At 50.9% G+C, this 24292-nt stretch overlaps 2 protein-coding genes across 3 annotated transcripts in view; one reads left to right on the forward strand and one right to left on the reverse strand.

Moving 5' to 3' along the window:
* Positions 1 to 9629, forward strand: part of LLGL1 (LLGL scribble cell polarity complex component 1) — a 56245-nt gene extending 46616 nt beyond the window's left edge. For both annotated transcript variants that reach the window (XM_063143237.1, XM_063143236.1), the window contains exons 15-23: positions 194 to 347; positions 1659 to 1812; positions 2757 to 3040; positions 3799 to 4063; positions 5092 to 5206; positions 5643 to 5737; positions 6972 to 7095; positions 7569 to 7648; positions 8963 to 9629. In XM_063143237.1, coding sequence (XP_062999307.1) covers positions 194 to 347; positions 1659 to 1812; positions 2757 to 3040; positions 3799 to 4063; positions 5092 to 5206; positions 5643 to 5737; positions 6972 to 7095; positions 7569 to 7647 — 1270 coding nt within the window. In that variant the 3' untranslated portion in view covers position 7648; positions 8963 to 9629. The remainder of the gene's footprint in view (positions 1 to 193; positions 348 to 1658; positions 1813 to 2756; positions 3041 to 3798; positions 4064 to 5091; positions 5207 to 5642; positions 5738 to 6971; positions 7096 to 7568; positions 7649 to 8962) is intronic.
* A 5238-nt stretch (positions 9630 to 14867) lies between these two features.
* The window catches only part of FLII (FLII actin remodeling protein), a 37319-nt gene continuing 27894 nt past the window's right edge, over positions 14868 to 24292 (reverse strand). Inside the window, exons 21-30 of the mRNA XM_063143599.1 lie at positions 23851 to 24039; positions 23270 to 23409; positions 22735 to 22990; positions 22336 to 22493; positions 20793 to 20853; positions 19905 to 20033; positions 19362 to 19468; positions 18403 to 18508; positions 16611 to 16676; positions 14868 to 15417 (exon numbers count right to left, since the gene is read on the reverse strand). Coding sequence (XP_062999669.1) covers positions 15283 to 15417; positions 16611 to 16676; positions 18403 to 18508; positions 19362 to 19468; positions 19905 to 20033; positions 20793 to 20853; positions 22336 to 22493; positions 22735 to 22990; positions 23270 to 23409; positions 23851 to 24039 — 1347 coding nt within the window. The 3' untranslated portion in view covers positions 14868 to 15282. The remainder of the gene's footprint in view (positions 15418 to 16610; positions 16677 to 18402; positions 18509 to 19361; positions 19469 to 19904; positions 20034 to 20792; positions 20854 to 22335; positions 22494 to 22734; positions 22991 to 23269; positions 23410 to 23850; positions 24040 to 24292) is intronic.

Raw genomic sequence — 24292 nt, forward strand, 5'->3', positions numbered from 1 at the left:
GCTGGCCAATTTAATACTCCGACCTCCTCAAATAAAATAAAATTCTTCAGTGAATGGGCCTCCCCCGCCCTAAATCGGTCGTCCCTCTTCAGTTACAATTTGCCCCTGTCCTCTGCCCCAATTCGCGCTCTCCATCCATCCCCCCCCTTCACCCTCTTTCCCTCCTGGACGGAAATTGCGGCGTGTTTTCCAGGTGCACGTTGCATCCCAACGACTCCCTGGCCATGGAGGGTCCCCTCTCCCGCGTGAAGTCCCTCAAGAAGTCCCTCCGCCAGTCCTTCCGCAGGATCCGCAAGAGCCGGGTGTCGGGCAAGAAGAGGGTCAACATCAGTAGCCCCTCGAGCAAGGTGAGCGGAGCAGGGAGGGGCTGGCCGGATCGCGGGTTCGAGACCCGGGGTGGGGTGGGCATCCTGACAGCGTTAGGAGGTGGGAGCAGGAGAGGGTCCGGGAGCGACGGGTGAACGGGGCACATTTGCAAGCCGGGCGAATTCTAGTGATGCTTCTGGGAGGCCTCGCTTGTCGAAGGAAGGCGCTTCAGCCTCCGGCAGAAGGGAACTCGGCCTGGGGTAGGACTACAGCTCCCATGAGCCCCAGCCAGCACGCATCTTTCCCCCTGCCTTTTTATCGTGAATATTGTAAAGAAGCATGGGCAGCATCCTAGCTGGCTTCCGCTGGCTGTAGCACGGACCCTGGACAAATACACTCACAAGCTCACCGAAGTGAGGTTTAAGACCTTTTATTTCGGCTATGGGTAGGTGATACGTGGGGATAGCTTAATAAAATATCATAAAACCGCCCAGAGAGCTCCGACTATTGGGCAGTATAGAAATGTAATAAATAAATAAACAAATAAATAAATAATAAAAGCATGCATAACATAAGAACCTGGTAACAGGCTAAAAACAATAAAACTTAACGTGTCTAACTTACACCGGAGTAGATCGCTTCTCTCTCCGTCACACATTCCACTCACCAGCCGCCCACCACGTGATTAAGGCAACCCCTTTTTATACTCTCTTCGGGCTAAGTCTGCACCTCCTCGGAGTTGCCTAATCGGGCAAGGCTGTTTTGACCTATCGTCCGGGACTGGCGTATCTTTTCTCCTCCGGCCAGGCGTCATCCTCCCTTTGGTGTCCCTGACATTTTATGAAATCATAAAAGCTAATTAAAAAGACCCCCCCTTCCCACACTACATCACCCATGCGCCCCTACTCGGCATAGTCTACCAACTTTCCCTTACAAATATCAACAAACAAAACAGAAAAAATATCGTGAAAACGGGGGAAACATATGTTGTGTATATAGATTTATCATCATTACCATCGTATGAACCGTTTTTTAAAAAAAATGGGGAGAGAGTTATACAAAGGATTCAAGAAAAGCAGACCAAATTCATCTCCTCCTACATGACCTACCGGCTTCTTGGAAGTTAAAACATGGTCAGCGCAGATGGATCTTCAGGGCCCTTATGACAGCCAAAAGACTTCTGTTATCACATTGGAAGGACCAATCCACACCTCCCATAATGCAATGGATCGAGGCCCTAAAAACACGATCAACTTTTGAACGAGTGTTATATAGACGCAACTTGCAAGTGGATAAATATATGGATATTCCGCATCTTGACTGGAACCCTGCTCCCTTCTCCCCACCCTCAGGTGCAGGAGGCAAATGCCCAGCTGGCTGAACAGCCTGGCCCCCACGACCTCGAAATGACCCCCGTCCAGCGGCGAATTGAGCCCCGGTCAGCAGATGACTCCCTGTCAGGGGTCGTGCGCTGCCTCTACTTCGCTGACACTTTCCTCCGAGACGGTAAGGGCGGGGAGTGGGGAGAACACGGGGCTGGTGTGTGTGTGTGTGTGTGTGTGTGTGGAGAGAGGCGTCTGAAAATAAAAGGATTCTGGCCTTTTGGACTTGGGGAAGGGAGACAGAAGGATCCCCTCCCAATAAGGTCGCTGCTGAGGTTCACCATGAAGCCACTCGCTCCAGCGTCTTTTTTGCGGTAATTCCCATCCGACTGCGACGACAGTGGTGATGCCTCTTTAGTCCGGTTTAACTCCTGCAGTGTTTGCAAACTTCGGGCATAGAAGTGCTTAAAAGCAGGGTCTGCCGCCATTTCCTGGGAGAAGGAGGGCCTGGCGGAGCGCGTGCAGAAGACTCAGTTCGTTTCTGTTTGGTTTTAAATCATTTTCAGCATCTTTATTTGAAACGTATAGGGTACGTAACGCACTGTGGGTGTCAGCACATTAAGTTGTAAATAATAAGCGCAGGATCAAGCCTGCCGCTGGTGAGTTTCTCCGCCCATGGCTAGCGAGGGGCAGGGCCCACCTGGCCTTCCGGGAGGCACCTCGTCTGCCCGCATGGCTTTTGGAAGCATCGGCCCTTTGTGTCTTGGGGTGCCCCCGCCCCCCAGTCTCACGCTGGGGAAGTTGGAGAAACCTGCAGGGGGTTTAGATGAGTTCTGATTCTGTAGCAGGACGGCTTTTCCCGAGACATGCAGACAGTTTTATAACTTTTAGAGGGGATTTGCGCTAACTTGCATCAGCGCTAATACGCACCAGTTAGCGTGCATTAAACACATTAGCACTAGGTCCTCATTTGCAAACAGGACTGAAGTTCTAACACACAAAATCCAGTTCCATCAATGAAGAGGCAATGGAAGGAAAGGAGTCCAGCAGTCCGCAAACCGCAGATGGAGCAGATTAAGCGAAATCTGTACCTCCTTATCTCATGCCTCGCCCTCTGCTCTTCCGTAGCTGCGCATCACGGGCCCACCATGTGGGCCGGCACGAACTCCGGCTCGGTGTTTGCCTACGCCCTGGAGGTCCCTTCGCAGGAGAAGTTTTCGGAGCGCTCCGTAGAGGCGGTCCTGGGCAAGGAGATCCAGCTCATGCACAGAGCACCGGTGGTGTCGATCGCCGTCCTAGACGGCCGGGGGAACCCGCTGCCGGAGCCGTACGAAGTCTCCCGGGACCTGGCCAAAGCCCCTGACATGCAGGGCAGCCATTCGGTACTCATAGCCTCAGAAGAACAGTTCAAGGTAACCTTGGCTAAGGGGGGCAGGAATCCAGGGAAGACATAATTACATTGTAGAGGGGAAAGAGTGTGAGAAAGCCGTCGCCTGCCTTTGTGTAACTATTTCTCTTTGGAGGCTCCGGGCATTTCAGTTTCAGCTTCCGTGTATTGTGGTAACTCATAGAAATTGACCCTCCTGTGAATGTTTTTGTGGGCGAGTGGGCCGAGAGCAGAGGCCAAATGGTGTTTGCTCATTCAGAGTGAAGGCAAGACACATTGCCCTCTCTCCAAACTGGCTTCATGAAATTCTGATGCCACTGCACATTCCTGAACCCGATTCAGCATTGGCTTTGATCAGGATTCCTAGCCCAAAAATGCTGCTGTGCTTTTTTTTTAAAAAAAAAAAAAGTTGCTGATGGGGAAATGAGCAGGCAGCGAGTATTGTAAAAGATGAACAAGGATTTTTGCTGAAGCGCTTGCTGGTCCTCACTCCAAAATCCTCTTCTGCGCTGAAATAATCTGTGTGCAAACACTTCAACGCCATCTTGGCGATGCTGCGCTTATGCGCAGTGCGCAGTTTTGAGGCAAAACATCACGTCCCGCAGGGAGACCGTCTGCTCTGCCTCGAGCTCTCCGAAGGAAGGGGCAAGCTAGGAATTTCAAAGAACTCTGAACGTCCTGTGCATTGGGCCGCTCCCAAGGCAGAGGCGATGAGGCTGAAGTCCAGCACGCGCCCTGGGCCCTGCCTCCTCTCACGCGCTCGCTCCCCTCACCCCGCTGCAGGTGTTCACGCTGCCCAAAGTGAGTGCCAAAACCAAGTTCAAGCTGACGGCCCACGAAGGCTGCCGGGTGCGCAAGGTGGGACTGGTGACCTTTGCCAGCGCGGCGTGCGAGGACTACGTGGAGAACGGCCTGGCCTGCCTCACCAACCTGGGGGACATCCACGTCTTCACGGTCCCAGGTCTGCGGCCGCAGGTGCACTACGACTGCATCCGGAAGGAGGACATCAGCGGCATCGCCTCTTGCGTTTTCACCAAACACGGGCAAGGTGAGCCTGACAGGAGCCGGGGAGGGGGGCACAGGTTTCTCTGGGAAGGGGCGGCCGAAATGGCCCCGCGGCTTGGAGCTCCTTCCTTTCAAGGTGAGCTGAAGGCGTCTGGGACACTTCCGTTTAGAAGAAGGACAAGTCTGTGCTTCCCAGATTGCTAAGATCCTCTTTGGATCCCAGGGAAAGGGCCTTCTTTGTAGTCTGCAAAATGCTCTTTCCAGAGATGCCGCCCTCTGTGTATGTTTAGAAGGCCCTTTCTTTTCCAGCAGGCATTTCATTTTTATTCCGTTGCCTTGGCTGTTTAATATTTTTGTTCTAACACCTTCATATTTTAATGTTTTCATGTATTGTTGTGGTTGTTGTATTGCTGTTGTTCTTAAATGATTGTCCGTTGCCCCAAGGGTATGTGCTGTTTCGGTGCTATATTATTTATTTGTTGCATTTATATACCGCCCCATAGCCAAAGCAGTCTGGGTAGTTTACAAAAGTTAAAAAGAGTAAACATTAAAAACAAATGTAAAAAGTTTAAAAACATAAAAAGCATAAAAAACAACAGTATCCTTATAAAAACAGCTATTCTGGGGTCCATTAAAAACAAACTCAGCTCATGTTGTTAAATGCTGTTAAATGCCTGGGAGAAGTTATTATTAATAATAATTATTATTATTTCTATACTGCCCAATAGCTGAAGCTCTCTGGACGGTTTACAACAATTCAATTCAATATCAATTCCCCCCCCTTTTTGATTAAGGGAGGAAAAGCATTTTGAAAGTATTAATCTTTTCGTGCGCATTTTTGAAATATACATATTTTTTTTTGTTCCGCGAATTGTGTTGCAAAATTGGAAATACTGTTGCTTTTGGGTCCGGGTTCAGTTCTAGGAGTGTAAACTGGGAAAATTCTCCTCAAAACCAAGCTGAAACGAATATTTCATACGTCTGATTCTGTGATTCCTTAGAGAGCAGAGACTGTCCGCCTCCTGGCTTTGGAAAGATGCTCTATGCCTCCCTTCTCCTTTCTTTTGCCAGGCTTCTACCTGATCTCTCCGTCAGAGTTTGAGCGATTTTCCCTGAGCACCAGAAATATCACGGAGCCGTTGGGCGTACTGGACACGAGTCGTGTCCCTGACGCCACCTGTCTCGGGTAAGTGCAACCCTGCAGCGTGAGCTGTGACTTTGCAGATAATGACTGCGCTGTTGGGTACCAATACTACGTTAACTATGGGCTCTCCCACTCTGGAGGCCTTCAAGAGGCAGCTGGACAACCCTCTGTCAGGGATGCTTTCGGGTGGATTCCTGCATTGAGCAGGGGGTTGGACTCGATGGCCTTAGAGGCCCCCTCCAACTCTGCTATTCTATGATTCTATGAAAATCCTTTGGAGTAGGGGGACATTATTTTGTACAAAAGGGACTCTGCCGAATGCTTGGCGCTGTGCATGCAGGGCAGAATCCCGTAGGAACACAGACTTCAGCTTCTGAGAATCGTGATCTTTAAAAACGAGTCACGTTTCTAGTCCTTAATTGGGCTGACGTTCAGCACTCTTTGTGGGACGTTAAGTAGCGCTTCCTTGTTCTTTCAGGAACAGCTTCACAGCAACGCCAAAACTCAACCAGGCGAACGGAACGCACGTCCTGCAAGGCTCGGAGGGCAGCCGTTCCCTCACAAGCAACGACCGTAAGGCAGCAGACGTTTCTAATCTGCATGACAGCCGAGAAATCTGTGTGTGACGTTTTGGCGGAAGCGTGGCCCAACCCCGTAACCAGGAAAACGTTACTGCTTGGTTTCAAAGCCATTTTTACCCTCGCTGAGTTGTTCTAAATGCTCTGTAGCCTGGCAGTTTCTCCAGCTCAGATATAAATTGCACATTTCTCTTTTAAAAGTTCTGTTTATCTAGGGAGGCTTCCATTTTTTATATATACCATTTTTTTTATTATAAGTTTCAACAAGACACAAAAACAAAAAAATTTGCAAGTGCAACTGCATACTTGAAAAGCTTCAATTTCAAATATTTCAACATTCTAAAAAAAGGAAAAGGAATAAATTATGCAATATATAATTCCATTCTTGAATGGTGCCTATATTACCGCTCTTTTAAACGTTGATAGGGATGCTTTGATTTTAAAAAATAAAACAAAACACCCACTTGGTGCATTTCTGCTTTTGTTTTTTTAACTAACGTTGGGATATTTGGGAACAAATTCCTTGTTTGCTTGTACCACGTTGTCCCTTTTGTAAATGGGTGCAGCAAAAATCTAAAGCAGTGGTTCCCAAACTTTTTCAGGGAACCGCCCCCTTGGTTCCACAAACTCATGCCCAGTGCCCCCCTACCCTACACTATAAAAATCATTATTCACAATAGCAGTTTTCAACGACCCACTAAGGAAGATAATAACAATACAATTCAAAACAGTAACAATTAGTTGAATATTTATTCAAAATCTGAAGCACCCACCGCAGGCTTGCCAAGGGAGTCAAAAGAGAGCGAACGCCTCTGTTTTGCAGCCGGCGTGGCGGGGCACACCAAGCAGGGTATGTCTCTTCATTAGCATTTTGGTGCTTTTGAAACATTTCAATTCACCGTTGAAAGGACTCTTCTTAAATGGTGTTAATACATGTGTGGATTCTTCCCTTATATGGCTTGGGACCAAACTACCTTCTCCCATAAAAATGTCCCTGGGTTTTAAGACCTTCTGGAGAGGTGCTTCTCGGAAAAGACCACTTCGAGCGCCCCCTTGCTGCCCCCTTGCCTCTTAACGCCCCCTTATGCAATCCCACCGCCCCCAAGGGGGTGGTACCGCCCACTTTGGGAACCACTGATCTAAAACATTCAAGGGTGCTCAGCACCTGTCTAGTCTGAAGTCGTGATGCTGACCGCTAAGTTCTCTACCATTTGCTGCTCCACCGCCAGGCTCCCCGGATGACCACCAGGCCTCCTTCTCCCCAACGCCTGTCGACTCGCCCAACAACAGCATTGACACCCCTCTGGATACCACTGGAGACATCACTGCCGAGGAAGTAAAAGACTACTTGGCGTAAGTCCTTTCCCCTCGCTATTGGATCGAGTCACTTACTCGTTCCATTTTTAAAGCCGCCTTCCAGGGCACGCTGCGCTCGCAAGGTGGCTTCCCAAATTACAAAAGCGTGGACGCACAGATTCCAGACAAACTCAGCACACCGGCTGCTCGTGATTTGTAAGCACCGAATGCAGACTGGAGTCGATGAATAAGCAGTAAATCTAAACTAAAATCTAAAGTATTTAGGCTTTTTTTTTAAAGGCAAAGGTATAGGCGATCAATTGATCAGCGTTGATCGATACGGACATGGAGGCACTGTGTTGAGGAGTTGTACGTCTCTGCTTGCCGAATGTCGGAGGCCAATGCAGGCCTGGGCAGCTCTTTCGTGCCCTGCTGGAGCTTCTGTGGGACGTTTTGGCTGAGCGCTGCTTGGAAACAGAAAGCTGGGTTAGGGGGCTGCTTGACTTGGCTTCCCTTCTTACCTACTGCAGGCCCTCGGAGGAAGCGGAGAGAAACCTGAGGAACATAAACGAAGATGAGGGTCGGTCTGCAGGGATTCTAATTAAATGAGGTACGTTGTGAGGGTTGTTCCTTTTCGCTCATTAAAACGAGAGAGTGAAGTTTCTAGCCCTCAACGGCGCCCGCATAACTTTTGAGCCTCTGTTTGGTGAATTCTCTGAAGCGAAGGCCCAGGAGCAAGACTTGAGAGTGTTGCGGGGGCAGCGTCAGTGATCAGTACAGGCCATGAGCAGCAAATCGGCCGTCTTACTTACAGCGGTGCAACTTGAAGTTGCAGATCCAGGTGTGCCTTCATTTGCCTGCCTTGCACACCTGCCCCCTCCTTCTCCTGCACAGCCCCGAGGAGGACTGCGGAAGTGTTCACTTTCCAAAACCCTCCTCTGCTCAGGAGGAAGCGGAGTGTGCAAGTCTGGAAGGAGGCCAGGCTCATTCCTGTCCCCCTAACCCAGCCTTCCTCAACCTGGGGCGCTCCAGATGTGTTGGACTGCAACTCCCAGAATGCCCCAGCCAGCTGCTGGCTGGGGCATTCTGGGAGTTGCAGTCCAACACATCTGGAGCGCTCCAGGTTGAGGAAGGCTGCGACCCATTCTGGACTACAACTCCCAGCATTCCTGGCTGGGGCTGAAGTCCAAAATACCTGGCAGGCTCCCGGTTGGGAAGGCTGTGCTGAACCATAGTTTGGCGCACAGGGGTAGGACACCTCTGTCCCCCAAGGGTGGAATTCACTTTCAGAGCAGCTTTTGGGGAGTTCCTCCCATTCCAGTGGTGGGTGACCCCAAAGCCCAAGTGGGTGGAACAAAAGTAAAAATGCAAAAGTAAAGAAATACCTCCATCCAGACGGGAACAGCTGAACCCTGTTCCCATTTGGATCTTCGCCTGAGGAGACGGCATTTCAAGTATCTGAGCAGGCGGTGGGAGGGCGGAAACGACAGAAAAGCCAGGAGCCCAATGATTGGAGGTTGAGGGGGAAGGAGGCGTGGCTATATGGGCAGTGCCATCTTAACGCATGGGCATGCTGGGCAGTTGCCCGGGGCCCCCACCCTAATCTACGCACAGACCAGGATTTAACACTCATTTTTATTTTTCAAGTTCAAGGCTCATGTTAGACTGTCCAAATGTTTGTATCGATTAATCTTCGCTGTACAGCATGTGTGTGTGTTTTTTAAATGTCAAAACACTGATTCTGTTGGCGGGTACCAATAAATATAAGTTTATTTTATCGATAATTTACATTTGTATTCCTGTGAGTGGTTGTGTAGGCAAGGCCCATCATGCTGTTAAGACGGACCTGTATATGGGGAACTCCAGGGGGGCGCCTCGTCTGGAATATCCCAGCTGTGCTCACCCTCCTGCCTTCTCTCCACAGGGACATCACCTCGTCTAGTCGGCGGACTCCGGCACTTGGAACCCCACGGACAATACTGGTTCTGTAGCTGATGGTTGGCCAGATTTCCTCCTCCTCCTCCCAGAGACCTTCTCCTACATGTGTTTTTTTTTTTTACAAAGTGTCATAATGTTTTTCTAACACACGGCCTGAAAACAAACACCTGGGGTGGGTGGGGGTGTCTCCAAGCTGGGCTCCCCTCCCACACACCATCTCTTCCTCGGTACCTCTTCAAGTTTGCATCCATATTTTTTTTTTTAAAGACAAACAGCGTGCCAACTTCCGACAGGACCAAGCTGTGTCTACGCTTCTTCCTTTGCACAAAAACACTAAAACCCTTAATCTTTTTTTTTTTTTTTTTAAGCAAAACCAGACACAAACTGTACGTGGGAGGGAGCTACACAGAGCGTCGAGTTCTCCCCATGACTGAAGCGGCGTTCTTTTGGCCAGGCGTCACATTTTGGGGATGGGGAGGGGACCTGTTTTATATACAGATGATGGAGAAGTGTTTGGCTGCCTGGTACGTGGGGCGACTCCCCGGAACCTCTTTGAACTGGCCGGCAGAGTCTTTCTCACGTCACCGGATTCTGTTCGCTCTTTGCGAGGATGTTTACATACTTTCAGATTCTCCTCCGGCCTTCTGAACTGCTGGAAACGCCTTTTCTCACCCGGCCTCTCGCAACACCTCGTATCGCCCGGCTGGCTGGCGGAGAAAACCAGCACTTGGTCAGGGGAGGCGCAAACGCCGCCAACTCCCTTGCCTGCCGGTGGGAATGTTTGAGCCCAGACGCGACTTGAAGAGATTTTGCGACTTTTTGGAACACCGCTGGAAAGCTTGTTTCCTTTCCTTTTCTTAATTTGGGCTGGAAGTGGCCGTTGGCTGGCTGGTCTGAAGGATTTTTCTTGGCTCTATAAGTGGTTGTGCTTGTTCCCCCCTCCGCCCCAGCCCCACAGGTAGGTTTTGTGGATCAGGAGACCACGGATCTGCAAGTCACCCATAAGCTATGTAGTATTAAATCTTCCCTCAACACGCCTCGAACGTGGTTAACATCTGCCCAGAGAGCTCGTACGACTGCTGCATTGCGGGAAACTTCACCTCGAAGAAAGAAATCGCTGGAATGACTTCCTCTGTCCCCCTTTTTGCTGACTCTTCTGGGTCGTCTGTTTTTGGGCAACTGAATTTTTCAGGGGGGTGGGAAGGCGGAGGTTCCCAGATGTTCTCCTCTAGAAGAGTCTCCTAGCTTTAGCTGCTTCTTGGAAAGGCCTGCCCTAAGACCACATGTGGTCCTGCAGCTGACCATGGACTGCAACTCCCATCAGCCCTAACCACTGTGGTGAGGCATGATGGGAGTTGTAGGCCCAAACACCTGGAGGGCCACACGTTGCCATCCCCCCTGGTCCTGTGGAGTTTGGGTTACCTTTTATGACAACGTGGCATCTACCTTTCCTTCCTTCCTTCCTTCCTGAAATCCCGGATTGCACATTTTATATGGGGCAGTTGTTCTCCGGGAGAGGAGTTTCCTGTCTCGAGCAGTCCCTGACCTCCACAACGTCCAGTTGCTGTAGGCCCGTTAAACCCTACTGACCCACAAGGAGGCAACATCAGCTCCTCAGGTCCCATCCCGTGTGTGTGTGTGTGTGTGTGTTGTTTTTCCCGGCTGTTGGCCAGAGAGGGATCCTCACGTGAGCCTAAGAAGTAGCGTAGCCTCTTGCAAGTCTTGCGTAAGCTCAAAACTGTTGATGGACACCTTGGGCAGCACCCTGGTGCTCCTCTCTCTGCTAGTGATGGAGCCAGAAAAGCAACGCTCCGGAGCCCTGGCTGTTGAGGTTAAGGGGTTGAACACAAGTGCCAATTCGATCTCTGTTTTGCAACCTTCAATAGTTCTACTGACTCCTCACTTAAGTTCTCCTACAACAGTATTCCCCAACCCGGATGCGCTGAAGATGTGTGTCTGCCTTCGAAACATCTCAATGCGTCGGTCTGACGGAGGAGTTGCAATGTTGTTGGATGCAGCCCAGTTCGCGCGTTATCGAATTGTCACGGTTGCTTTGGAGGCCCAAATGGATTGGGTGATCCAGAGCTGCTTCCCAGCCACGTCCTCAATTGACTGTTGAATCCCAGTGGCTATTAAATGGCGGTTTTTCGTGGTGGTGATAGGTCGAGAATACCTGGCCTTCCTCCTCCTGCCTAAAGCTGGAAACTCTTTTTTTTTCTTGCTGTAGTTTTGAGGATTTTCCAAGAGGAGGTTCAGCCGGCCTCAACGGCCGCGGATGCAGAGATGGTGGCAAGTTGGGCTTCCTGGATTTATGCATTTTGCAAGAGCTTAAGCCAAGGCGTGCACTTTTCTACCCCCTTCTGGAAATCCATGCGCTCCCCGTGTGTCTCTTTTCCCCTGGGTTCGTTTTTAACGAGGGATTCGTCCCGCCTGTAATCCGGAACCCTCTCTCACTGAAATTGCTTTTTTTTCCTTTTGCGGTTTTGTGCCAAACATAACCTCGTCAGGCAAGCATGACGCACGGGACCTTCTGAGCTTGGATCCTTGTGCTGTTTGCTGCTGCTTTCGAAGCAGGAAGAGTCTCCCGATTTTTCCCCGCTGACTATTTTGTGCCAAGGGAAATCCGGCCATGCGTCACCTTAGGGTTGATGGCAGAGGGGAGGGAAATCAGAAGGGAGCAGGGAGGACCGAAGGCCGAGGACATCCGCTCACACCAATTCCGACACAGCCCCGGCGCAAGTCTTAAATAGTGTGAGCCCCACCATAGGTTGGATGGCTCTCCCTTCTAGTTTGCCACCGTGTGTGTGTGTGGATAATTCTCCCCGTCCTACGTACGCTTGAACTTTGTCCCCTGATGATAATGATGGTGTCACAGGAACTTCTTCGTAAGAATATTTTGGTACGGTTTGATTCCTGCCCCCCCCCCCCCCCGCCGGTGTGCATGTGTGTGCGATTGAACAGTTGGCGAGTGTGTGTGTGTATTCGCGCGCATGGGTAGATGAGGAACCGGAGCGCATCGTTGAAATGTGCCATTGTGTGTCTTAATTCCCCCCCCCCTTTTGGCAGACTTCATTGTGGAGGGGAGGGTGGACCAGTTTCCTCGATAGAATGTACCCTCTTGTTGGGAATTTTTGTTCTTTGGTCCAGGATTTAGCATTGTTTAGTTATTAATACAGGTTTTTAATAAAGGGAAAAAAATAAAAGCATTTAATATCTAAAGCTTTGTGTGGCTGGTTGTCCAGGGTGTGGGTCTACCAGGGATGCCGGGGAACCAAAGTGGGGCTTCCTCAACCCTTCCCCAATGGATAGCTGCCTGTCGCGTTAAGCCAAAGCTCTACCGTGAATTTCCGGACTGGCCTTAGGCAAGCTGATCTGTCTTCGCCTCCACCCTCCTATATGCAATGGCGAGGACAACCTTGACTTGCCTTATAACGGGTGCAGAACGTCAGGGCTGAGATCCCAGTTCAGCCCTCTGATGTTTCCCCAGTCAGCCCCGCCTCCTTTCCTAGGCTCCGCCCTTTCCCCCAAACGCAGGTGGTTCCCTGGTTGTTGTTTTTTGCAGTTTCTCCCCACCCGGAAAGATTGGTTTGACTGGCAGGTAAGAGGCTGGAGCTCAGATTCGTTGGGTGTTTTGACCGGGCCCTTTCTGCCGCTGCGATGCATCCATTGGGAGCCTCTTGAACGCGGCCCAAAAGGAGCCCTAACTAAATTGCTGCGTGAAGCGCTTTGAAAGGGAAGCAGGATTACGTGATGCACCCTGTGGAGGAAGTGGTAAAAACTCTTGGGACGGCTCCAGGTGAGGCCAAGGTGTGTGTTTCGAACTCAGTGCTCAGAACAAACGAAAACTGAAATTTGAAAATCCTTGCCTATAGAAAACTAACACATCAGTGAGGAAGTGAGATCAAAACCCTTCTGCCTACAAAAGAAGTCTTTTATCGCCTCTTTTGTTTGCGTGGACGTGGCCTGCTGTCATGTCTAACCCTACTTGCCCCTGTTTTGGGAGAAGGTGTTTCAGGTAATCAATCAGAATCAAGATTCAGAACTAGAGGAGGCAGCGCCAGACACCAGCCAGCCTGTACCAGTGGGGGAGGAAGCTCTCACGGGTGATTCCCCAGCTGGGAGTCAGCCCTCTCCAGAGCTTAACTCCTCAAGGCCAAATCCTACACACTCCGTGGGAAGCGAGGTTTCTTCCGGAGGAGAGCACCCTGACAAGCTAGCTGATGCTAGGGTCCGCCGGAAGGTAAAACACATGCAGCAGAAGGAAGGCGTGAGAAAGTCAGTCCGACTAAGATTGCGCCAGAACCTGCCTCCGCACCAGGTGCTCTGAAGTTTGGGGAGAGGCTTCCTATTCTTCTTGAGCGGACAATTGTCTCGCTTAGTTTGCACAGATTTGCCTAGGGGGAAGTTTCCAAGAGGTCAGGTAGAAGAGACGTTTGTTGCTTAATAAAAGCTTTGTGCATTACTTAGCAAGCCTCTGTCATTTGCCTCCATCAAAAGCAGGAGTGTTTGGAGAAACACGAGATCTCAGAGAAGGAGATCTCTGAATAGCTGTGCTGCTGTTATGCTCCTGGTAGTGCAGAGCAGTGCTAAGCGGGTCTCTGGCGTTTGCTTTTTCCTCTACCGAACTGCGAAGTAGCAAAGCGCGCCCACCCTTCGCCTCTAACCTCCTCTGTCTGTGCTCTGCCTCAAACCAAGCAAGACATCACGAGCGGAAAGGCGGCAACCCATCGAGTGAAGTCTTTTTATTGATATGGTATCAAAGCTGGCAAGCTCAGGAGGCTGAGGGGGGGAGGGGGGCTGGTTGCCTCCGGCTCAGAAGGGGGCTGATAAAAGGAGCAGGTTCAATGGATGCCAGAAGGGTCATTGCTGCCTCTTTGGGTAGCAGGTTCCAGGAACTCAACACCTGCAGTTTTATTTTGTTTTTTGTGCATGTGGCAGGAAGGGAATTGCTTTACCTCTTGAATTTCTGCTTGTCCCACAGCAGTTAAAGGCACAGGCAACTCTTCCCACGTTCAGTTCTGAGTATGGAGCCAGACACACATTTGCCCATGAGGACTAGCAGCAGACTATAACGTTAAAAACGACCATATCTAGTATTAATTTTAAAAGCCTTGTTGCTTTCCCTCCGTGTACAGAAGTATGTCACAGCTTCAAGGGTGGCCAGCCACAGAAGAGGACAGAGCACCTGTCCTTAATAGTTCAGAGGTGGCAACTCCTGCTCCTCCAGATGCTTTGGCCTACAACTCCCATGATGCCTCCCATTGGTTAGCTGGCTGGGGCTACTGGGGGTTGTAAACCAAAACATCTGGAGGGCCATAATTTCCCCAACCCTGTAAAGGATCTCTTCTCGATCCTCCCAGAGTGCAGGACACGGAATAACGGGCTGAAGTTACAGGAAGTCAGATTCCGGCTGGACATCAGGAAAAACTTCCTGACTGTTAGAGCAGTACGACAACGGAACCAGTGACCTAGGGAGGTGGTGGGCTCTCCCACACAAGAGGCAGCTGGACAACCATCTGTCGGGTATGCTTTGAGGTGGATTTCTGCACTGAGAAGAGGGTTGGACTCGATGGCCTTATAGGCCCCTTCCAACTCTACTATTCTATGATTCTATGAAAAGGAATTTCAGCACGTGTGGCTTGCATCTGAAGCTTCACCTCTCGAAATTCCATTTTCTACAAAACCATCAGCTGCATCGGTCCGGCCGGCCTTTATCAATCCCTCCCTTCACCGTGGACTGGTGAGGACTCGGTTTCTCATCACAAACTGACGTCAACAAAAAGTTGTTCCGTTCCTGCGTAATAAAGTCGCACTGCCTGAAACAGGGCTCAGAAGGAACCCTTTTCTGCAGCAGCCGGCGGCGCTCTTAAAACACAACTTCCACTCTGGTCTTGCTCACACGTGTGTTTTTTTTATATAAATATCCAAGTCTTGCTACAAGTGGAAAAACAAGAAGCCCACACTGTGATTCGGCTGTGGTGGGAATAAGATTCCTGGCTGTAACATTTCTCAAGTGGCATCTAAAAGGGAGGCGAGAGCAGAGGAAAAACCGGCACAGATATTTGGTTTCTATAGAAAACGACAAAGCAACAGGAAGGTGGGTTTCCTTTAAACAGGGGAGGGGGCTGTTCTAACTCCACCTCTTCTAGTAACGTTTTGTCCAATTGGCTGCTGCTTTACTTTTTTTAAAAAAAAAAAAAGTGGCCATGTGTAAGAGCGACCGCAGTGGCCCCATCCTGTGCTGCATAGGATTACAAAGTCCATACGCCTCGGGGAGTCCCGTTCTCAGCGTCGTCAGCCGCCAGGTTAGGCTGGAGGCTTCCGGAAAATGCTCCAGGCGTGGAAGCATCGGGTGAAGGCTGGTGGCTCATTACCCTTCCTAACCAGGCGGAGTTTCCGTGGGTGGGTCAGGTCCTTTGAGCGCATGTGCTGGATGTAGACCTGCGAAGAGAGTGAAAAGGAAACCTCAGCAAATGCTGGAGGGAAGAGAAACGAAACAGTCCGAATGAAACCGTTCTTTCCCCCCCTTTGCCCTTGGGGAGAGGGCCAAGCATCTGAGGCAACAGACCAAAGGGAGAACCATAGAATAGCAGAGTTGGAAGGGGCTTACAAGGCCATCGAGTCCAACCCCCTGCTCAATGCAGGAATCCACCCTAAAGCATCCCTGACAGAGGGTTGTCAAGCTGCCTCTTAAAAGCTGAGCTCCCCCACAAGACAATCCTGCCAGTGACTGGATCAGGGCCTCCTAAGCCATCTGATCTCAGCCACATCAGATTTTTATTCTAATTAAATAGCTTAGATTGCCTTTCTCATATGAACATCAGAAGTGTTCTGATGTTCTGGGAAGAAGATGCGAGGGAGACTGGAGCAGGCAGGGACCATCAGAGCCTGCTTCAGTTGGACCCCCCCACCCCCAGGGCTAACATCTTCACCTTGTGGGGAAGAAGGAGCTGCTGGTTTGCCCCTCCATTGGGAGATGAGAGGACGGAGCAGGGCCTTCCCACCAGCCTAAGCACTCTCCTTAATTTCTTTTTATTTTCTCCCTCTTCCCTCCCCATCCACTTTTCCTTGTGTGTCATGTCTTTTTTTTAGAATGTAAGCCTGAGGGCAGGGACTGTCTTCTTTATTGATACATTGTAAGCCACTCTGAGAGCCTTTTGGCTGAGGTGCGGGATAAAAATACTCTAAATAAATAAATAAATAAATAAGTGCCCTGATGCTGGGTCAGACCAAGGGTCCATCTAGTCCATCACTCTGTTCACACAGGGGCCAACCAGCCATCGGCCAGGGACCAACAAGCAAGACATGGTGCAACAGCACCCTCCCACCCATGTTCCCCAGCAACTGGTGCACACAGGCTTACTGCCTCAGATACTGGAGGTAGCACACAACCATCAGGGCTAGTAGCCATGGATAGCCTTTGCCTCCAGGAATGTATCCAACCCCTTTTTAAAACCATCACTACATCTTGTGGTAGCGGGTTCCTTAATTTAACTCTGCGCTCAAAAAACAGAAGCCCCAACAGGCTCAAGGTGACTTACGGATTTACAAATTAAAACATGCACAAATTTAAAACCGCTAAAAACAATTCCCGCTTAAATAGCACGACCCCCGTAAAGCATCAAAAACATTACCTGGCAAGCTTTGAGACTCAACTTGATCTCCACCTGGCTGGTTTGTGTTCCAACCCACATGTACACCTGAGAAAGGCAGAAGGTGTTAAATCGTGTGCTTTTTTAAAAAAAGGAAACAGGAAAAAAAAATCCACTTAATAAAATTTGATGTATCCCAGCCTTCCTCAACCTGGGGCGTTCCAGATGTGTTGGACTACAACTCCCAGAATGCCCCAGCCAGCTCTGGTGGCTGGGGCATTCTGGGAGATGCAGTCCAACACATCTGGAGCACCCCAGGTTGAGGAAGGCTGATGTATCCCGATCTAGAAATTTGTTTCCAGTGTCTTCCCATCCCACGACACAAACTTCAGTCAACCCTTCGCCGACTTAATTCTCTTCGGGCGCAATCCTATGCATGTGTTGGCAGAAAAAAAGTACTACAACTCCCAGCGTTCCCCAGCCATCATAGGACTGTGCCGTTACGGGACTTTGGCCAGAGGGGGAAGGACAACAGCTGAGGTGTCGTTCCTAATGTTGTTGTGGTATATTTCGAAATGTTCCTCATGACAGGCCCGGTAGCCTCAGAAGACTCCCAAAATGCAGGCAGTGATCCCTCCCTCCCTCACTGCGTGCATTTGTATACGCCCCCAAAAACATCAGCATAAAACCCAGTTTATTAGGATCAACTGACAGTCCTAGGAGAGAGAGAGGGCACTACCCGTATGTTATGCTCGGCCTCTTAAGGCCCTATCAACGGAGGCTCAGAAGGTGGCAACAAGGGACAGGGCCTTCTCAGTGGTGGCCCCTCCCAATTATGGAATGATCTCCCCCACGATGAAAGAGAAAGGTCTTAACTTGGCTCCAAGTCTGTGATCTTCTTAGTGCCAGGTTAAGACTTTTCTCAGGCATTTAGCAGCATATGTTGAGTGTTAACCTGGTCATGGATTTGTCTTATGGCTGATTGTTAAAAGTTTATTTATTTATTACATTTTTATACTGCCCAATAGCCAAAGCTCTCTGGGCGGTTCTAAAAGTTGCTTTTAGATATATGTTGTCTCCTTTTGCATGATTTTATGTAAATAGTTTTTAAACTTTGTAGACTGCATTTCTAACGGCTTTTAATCTTTGTACACCACCCAGAGAGCTTAGGCTACGGAGGTGGTGTAGAAATGTGATTCTGAGGATGATGGTTGTTGTTATTGTTATTTTAATTACAGTTATTTGTATCCTGCCTTTTGCCCAATGCTGGGCCTCAAGGCTGCGTTACTAAATGAAAACCTATAAATTGAAATGTACATAAATAAATAAAAAAATATTTAATACGTTCCAATATTAAAATATTTAAAATATATAACCATTTTAAAAATCCTAGGCGTAGACGGAGGTTTGGATTATTTGCCAACGGCCTGCTGGAAGAAGAACGTTTTTGCCTGCTTCTAAAAGCACAGCAAGGAGGGAGCCAGTCAAGGAGAAGGAGAGAAGAAGAAGAAGAGAAGAGGAGGAGAGAAGAAGAAGAAAAGAGGAGGAGAAGACGAGAGGAAAGGAGAGGAGAGGAGAAGAAAAGAAGAGGAGAAGAAGAAGAGGAGGAGGAGAGGAGAAGAAGAAGAGGAGAAGAAGAAAAGAAGAAGAAAAGAAAAGAGGAGGAGAAGAGAGGAAAGGAGAGGAGAGGAGAGGAGAAGAAGAAGAGAAAATGAAGGAGAGGAGAAGAAGAAGAAAAGAAGAGGAGAGGAGAAGAAGAGGAGAAGCAGCAGCAGCAGCTAAGCTGAGAGGAGCCACCACAGCGCTGGCCTTCCTTGCGTGTCGTCAAACTCACCTCACAGCCGTTGTCCAGCAACATGATATCATCGTCCGCCAGGTCATCCTGGCAGAAATCGGAGCATTTTTCCGACACGGCAAAATAGCCCTTCTCGTTGGAGCACCTGAGGAGACCAAGCCAGAAGAAGCCTGGTCAGTCAACACGCCCTCCTTCCCCCTTGCTCAGGGGCAGCAAGCTGAGAAAGCTACTAAAGCCGGAACACCACAGGCACGTGGGCTGCTGGTACAATGACTGACTTCAGGTTACATTTTTAAGAATTGCCACTCGGGATACCTCGAACGCCCGGCTCCTGGCACAAGCACGGACCTCCACCCCAGCGCTTGTGAGGCCTCCATAAATGGCCCACTTCCCCTCTCCCCCCACCCCCCGGGCACCACCGGTGGCCTTAGAGGACCCACAGATGCAACAGTAGAGACATGAATGTTCCATTCACGTTTTTATCCTTGCATCCATGTGGCCTTCAAAGCCGCCATTGGCGCAGGAGGAAGAGTGCAATTTATGGAGGCTCCTGAAATTGAGCAATTCCCCCTCCCCCCGGTTGCATCAATGGCAGCCGCCACGGACACAGGAAGGGGAAGTGGGCGATTTTGCTGCCTGGGCGGGCGGCTGCCAGCTGAAGCCAAGACTCAAAGGAAGCAAGTGCAGGCCAGATCGCTCACCCCTCCTTGCCACAGCATTGGGCTTCTTCAGAGGGTCCTTCTAAGACATCAAGTCACTAGCCCTTATGAACGCAGCTTTGGAAGTGTGCGGCCAATGCTTGCTAACGTGTCAGAAGATGAAGCGGTGGCTTTTCCAGTGGTAGTTTTGGGGTAGGGGGTGTCAGGTTTTTCCTATTCCTCCCTATGACTTGCAGCAACCAAACACAAGTGGGGAAAATGTTTTTGGGGGTGGGTGGGTGACAGGAGAGGGGTGGGGTGGGGGACACGTGCCATTACAGAAGCGCCACCTTCTCCCACCTGAAAAGCCGAGAATGCTTCATGTAGTCAGCGTCTCCATCGTAGGACTTCTGGGCTCCAATGCCGACCCAAAAGAAGTTTTCCGGCTCCTCCCCTTCGTTGATCACCTGGAAGCGAACGAAGGGGCCAATTACAGCAGGAAGGGAGGAGGGCAGGCAGGGCCCAGGTGAGCACAGACCTTGCAGGCCGCTCGGGCGTCGGAGGTACACAGAGGTGCCACAGCCCCGTTAGAGGAGGGACTGCAGCTCAGCAACTGGAGACCGTGCGGTGCAGGCAGAAGGTCCCAGGCTCAATCCCAAGATCTCCAGCTAGGGCAATGGGGGACGGACCCTTCCTGAAACCCTGGGGAGCTACCGCTGCCAGCTACCGTTGCCAGTTGACAACATTGGCGTAGATGGAACCATGGTCTGACTCCGTAGAAAGCACCTTCCTGCGTTAACAATTCTGCCACGGCTCCGTTTGTAACCAGGGTGGGCAACATGCCAAGCGGCTGAACTGTTGCTCTTGTCCCCGGGATCGTCGTCTCCTCTCCGCTCCACTCACCTGTTTGCTGTACGAGTCGTCAAACATGTGGTTCATGATGTCCTCAGCCAGCTTGGCCTCGTCGGGATCGGCAGCGCGGCCCACCCAAGTGTACACGATGCCCTGGTTGTCAGTGCTCTCAAAGGGGACCTGGAACAAAAAGTACCGGAAATCCTGGGCGAGGGAAGGAACTCGGAAGGGCCTCACAGTAAAAACAAACAGACTGAACGTTGGGTGAGAATGTTGCTAACCTGTCGTGTTTCTCAGAACACTCCTGCTTTCGATGGGAGGCAAATGACGAGGCTTGCTAAGTAACCCACAAAGCTTTTATCAAGCAACAAACTTCTCTTCTACCTGAAGAGAGTCTAACTTCTTGGAAACGTCCCCCTAGGCAAAACTATGCAAACTAAGCAAGACAATTGTCTGCTCAAGAAGAATAGGAAGCTGCTTCTCAAATGCCTGTAACTTCAGAGAGCCTGGTGTGGAGGCAGGTTCTGGCGCAATCCTAGTTGGATTGACTTTCCCACGCCTTCCTTCCGCTCTGTGCATTTTAGCTTCCAGTGGACCCTAGCATTTAGCTTGTCGGACGCTCACCTCTGGAAGAAACCTCACTTCCCACTGTGTGTAGGATTTGACCTTCAGGAGATAAACTCTGGAGAGGGCTGACTCCCAGCTGGGGAATCGCCCGTGAGAGCTTCCTCCCCCACTGGTACAGGCTGGCTGGTGTCTGGCACTGCGTCTTCTAGTTCTGAATCTGAGTCTGATTGATTACCTGAAACACCTTCTCCCAAAACAGGGGCAGTAGGGTTAGATGAGACAGAACCACTCAAAGAGTTTGTGCTCTGGGGCAGCGTAGAAATGTAATAAATAAATCCAGTTCCACAACCAGATGCTCCTGGATTTGCTAACCTTCAAGATGAAGCAAAACTCCGAGTTGAGAAGGCTGGAATCTGTGTTGATTTGGATGCACCTGAAAAGGGGACGGAAAGAAGGCGGGGAGATAAGAAACTGTCACAAAAGCGCGTGAAAAAGGTCAAAGTAACGTCTGCCGCTGACGGGTGCCCTGTTCTGGGTGCCCCGTTTTAAGGAGGACAGGAGAAATTGGAGCGTGTCCAAAGAAAAGCGGCCAGAGGCTAAGGGGTCTGTGGAAATCAAGTCGTAGGAGGAAGGGCTGAAAGAACTGGGTGGGTGTCGCCTGGAGAAGTTTACGGGAAGACATGACGCCCGTCTTCGAGCAGCTGTATGCCTGCCAAGCAGAAGGTGGAGCGGGTTTGATCATCATTGCTCCAAAGGAAAGGGCAAGATACAGCAGGTGGATGTGGCACAAGGAAGCAGGTTTGGGCTAAACATTACGGGAAACTGCCGCAGGGGAAGAGCTTCTCCGAAATGGAATCGGGCTCTTTTTAAGGTTCTAAAAGCCAAGAGGTGCTGGGGCTACATCCTACCTAAACGTCCCACTTACTAGTAGGGGGTGCTCAACATACCCCACAAGCCTCAGAGTCAAAGATGATATTTATTTATTTATTTATTTATTTATTTATTTATTTATTTCACTTATATACCGCTCCCATAGCCGGGGCTCTCTGGGCGGTTTACAGAAATTCTGGGGTCTGGAAACAAAGCCCTATGACAGCCTTCCTCAACCTGGGGCGCTCCAGATGTGTTGGACTACAACTTCCAGAATGCCCCAGCCAGCAACCTGGGGCGCTCCAGATGTGTTGGACTGCATCTCCCAGAATGCCCCAGCCAGGCTGGGGCATTCTGGGAGTTGTAGTCCAACACATCTGGAGCGCCCCAGGTTGAGGAAGGCTGCCCTATGAGGAGAGACTGAAAGAACTGGGCCTGTTTAGCCAGGAGAAGAGAAGATTGAGGGGAGACATGAGAGCGCTCTTCAAATACTTAAAAGTTTGTCGCACAGAGGAGGGCCAAGCTCTCTCCTCGATCCTCCCAGAGTGCAGGACACGGAATAACGGGCTCAAGTTAAAGGAAGCCAGACTCCAGCTGGACATCAGGAAAAATTTCCTGGCTGTTAGAGCAGTACAACAATAGAATCAGTTGCCTAGGGAGGTTGTGGGCTCTCCCACACTAGGGGCCTTCAAGAGGCAGCTGGACAACCATCTGTCAGGGATGCTTTAGGGTGGATTCCTGCATTGAGCAGGGGGTTGGACTCGATGGCCTTATTTATGTATTTATTTAAAGCATTTTTATAGCGCCACCTGGTATCATGGTATCATGGCGCTTTACAATCACATATAAAACAATTCCATTAAAAACCCTCATCCTCAATCCATTAAAAGCCCTTATAGGCCCCTTCCAACTCTACTATCCTATGATTCTATGAAAGATGGAGCCCATAATTAAAAGGGCAAGCCCCTGTGGGCCAGAGGCAAGCAGCAGCAAAGCCTTCCCCTGGCCCCCAGAAGGGATCCCAGCAGGAGCGAGGGAGACTCACCGGGTGCAGAGGGCGCTGCCGTTGGTGCGGAGGTGGTAGAGGCTGGGCTGGAGGCTGCTGTCGTCCTTGGTTTTCCTCTTGCCCTTGTGGATGATGAATTTCCTCTTGAAGTGGGAGAGGAACTTGGGGTTCTCCTGCTGCTGCGTCATGCGCACCACCTGAGATCAGCGGGAGAGGGAGCGGCGGGTTAGAGTCCCCCCAACGCCTTCAGGCGTCCGCCCAAAGTGCCTCCCCTCCCCGGCCAGCAATCTGCAGGTACAACTTTGAGCAAAAGCACTAAAGAATTCTGTCCTTCGCGTAGGGCGGCACAGCTTGTGGCTTTACGTGTCGTCGTCCCCACAAGCCCCTGACCGCACACATCTGCGCACATGCGCACTCCCTGAGCCGCCCCTAACTCACCTCCAGCTTGCCGGGGAAGAGGTTCTCGAATTTCTTCTGCAGGCTGAACGTGAAGGTCAGCCAGCCCATGTTGGAGGCCTCGCGGCCCTGCCAGAAATACACCACACACTGGAAGTCTTCCTCCGGCTGCTTCTCCTCTTCCTCCTCCTCCTCTTCCTCCTCCTCCACTGCCTCCTCTCCCTCGGCAGCCCCTCCTCCTCCTCCTCTCTTCTTCTTCTTCTTCTCATCATCCTCGCACTCGATCGGCACCCAGTACCTTTCAGGGCAAAAGCAGGGTTACTGAACCCCGTTGGCAAGAAAGCATCGGAGGCCTAGAGGCCGGCTTGGAAGTCGCCCCGTCCGAAGAGGGGGAAAGGAAACGCTGGTTTGCAAAGGCCAAGAGTTTGCTAGCCCAAAGGCTACCGAGCAACAGAACCCGGAAGGCCCAACCCTGGGCTACACCAGGTCGGGTTTGTACCGGAGGAGAAAAGGAAGAGGGCCGAAGCCAGGCAGGAGAGGTGGAGGAGGCACAAGGAGGGCTGGAGGCGCTGCTTACCGGCAGAGAAAGACGTAGCAGTCCTGGGTGTGGAAGTGCCCGAACTCCTCCTCGGGCAGGCGGGCAAACTTCTTGCTCTCCAGCACAAAACCCTCCATGCCGTCCAGGTCTTCGTTCCATTCCTCCATGAGCTGTTCCGCCTGCGAGAAACGTCGGCACGCGCGCCAGTCAGAGCCGGGACAAAGGCGTGCAGGACTGCGGCTCCCATGTTCCCCAGCCAACATGGGCAGTCCAACAAAACTGCAGGGCATGAGCCTGGGGAAGGCTGACGTGAAAGGTGCCACCCCTCCACCGCCTCCCCCCCCCCAAAAGAAGAGTGTGTGTACGTACGCCCAGAACAGCTCGTTTGCCCCCAATTCGCATATATTTACACAGGTCACAGAATCCAGATTTTCAGGGCAGACCGTTCCGTCGATTTAAGTGCAAAGCATTCTGGGTAGGACAGCTCGCAGGGGCAGCGGGAAGGAGTCAAGGCCCCCACAAAAACATGGCCCTGCCTGGCTTCCTCGGTGCGCAGGAGATAAACTTGTGGAGAAAAGGGCCTGCCCCCCCACCCCACCCCACCCCACCCCGGGGTCTACCTCGTTTAGCGGCATGGGGGGCTGGCGCGGCAGGAAGAGGGCTGTCAAGTCCGCCTTCATCTGGTCCTTCTTCTCAGCGTCTTTCTGCACTTTTCCTGACAGGCCCCCGGGCTGCTGGACCGACTCTGCGTTGCGGGTGTAATCCACCTTCAACACGTCGTCCCAGTTTTTGAATTTGGACTTGAAGACCTGGCAGGGAACAGAGTTACATCAGCCTATTGAGAGGGGGGCTGCGTCAGGGTGGGGGTCGGGGCGCGGTTTCCCCGTCCTTCCTCAGCAGCAGCACTGGGCTTCAACGGAACACTCACGTCAGGCGTTATTTTTTATTTTCAACGTGCCTATCACACTCTTTCTATGACCCCTTCAACCCAGGGATTGGAAAAACAAACCACAGTTTAATCACAGAACCCTAGATCGAGTTCACACAGCGCAACAAACCACA

Source organism: Elgaria multicarinata, chromosome 17 (genome assembly GCF_023053635.1).
Source record: "Elgaria multicarinata webbii isolate HBS135686 ecotype San Diego chromosome 17, rElgMul1.1.pri, whole genome shotgun sequence".
Taxonomy (NCBI): domain Eukaryota; kingdom Metazoa; phylum Chordata; class Lepidosauria; order Squamata; family Anguidae; genus Elgaria; species Elgaria multicarinata.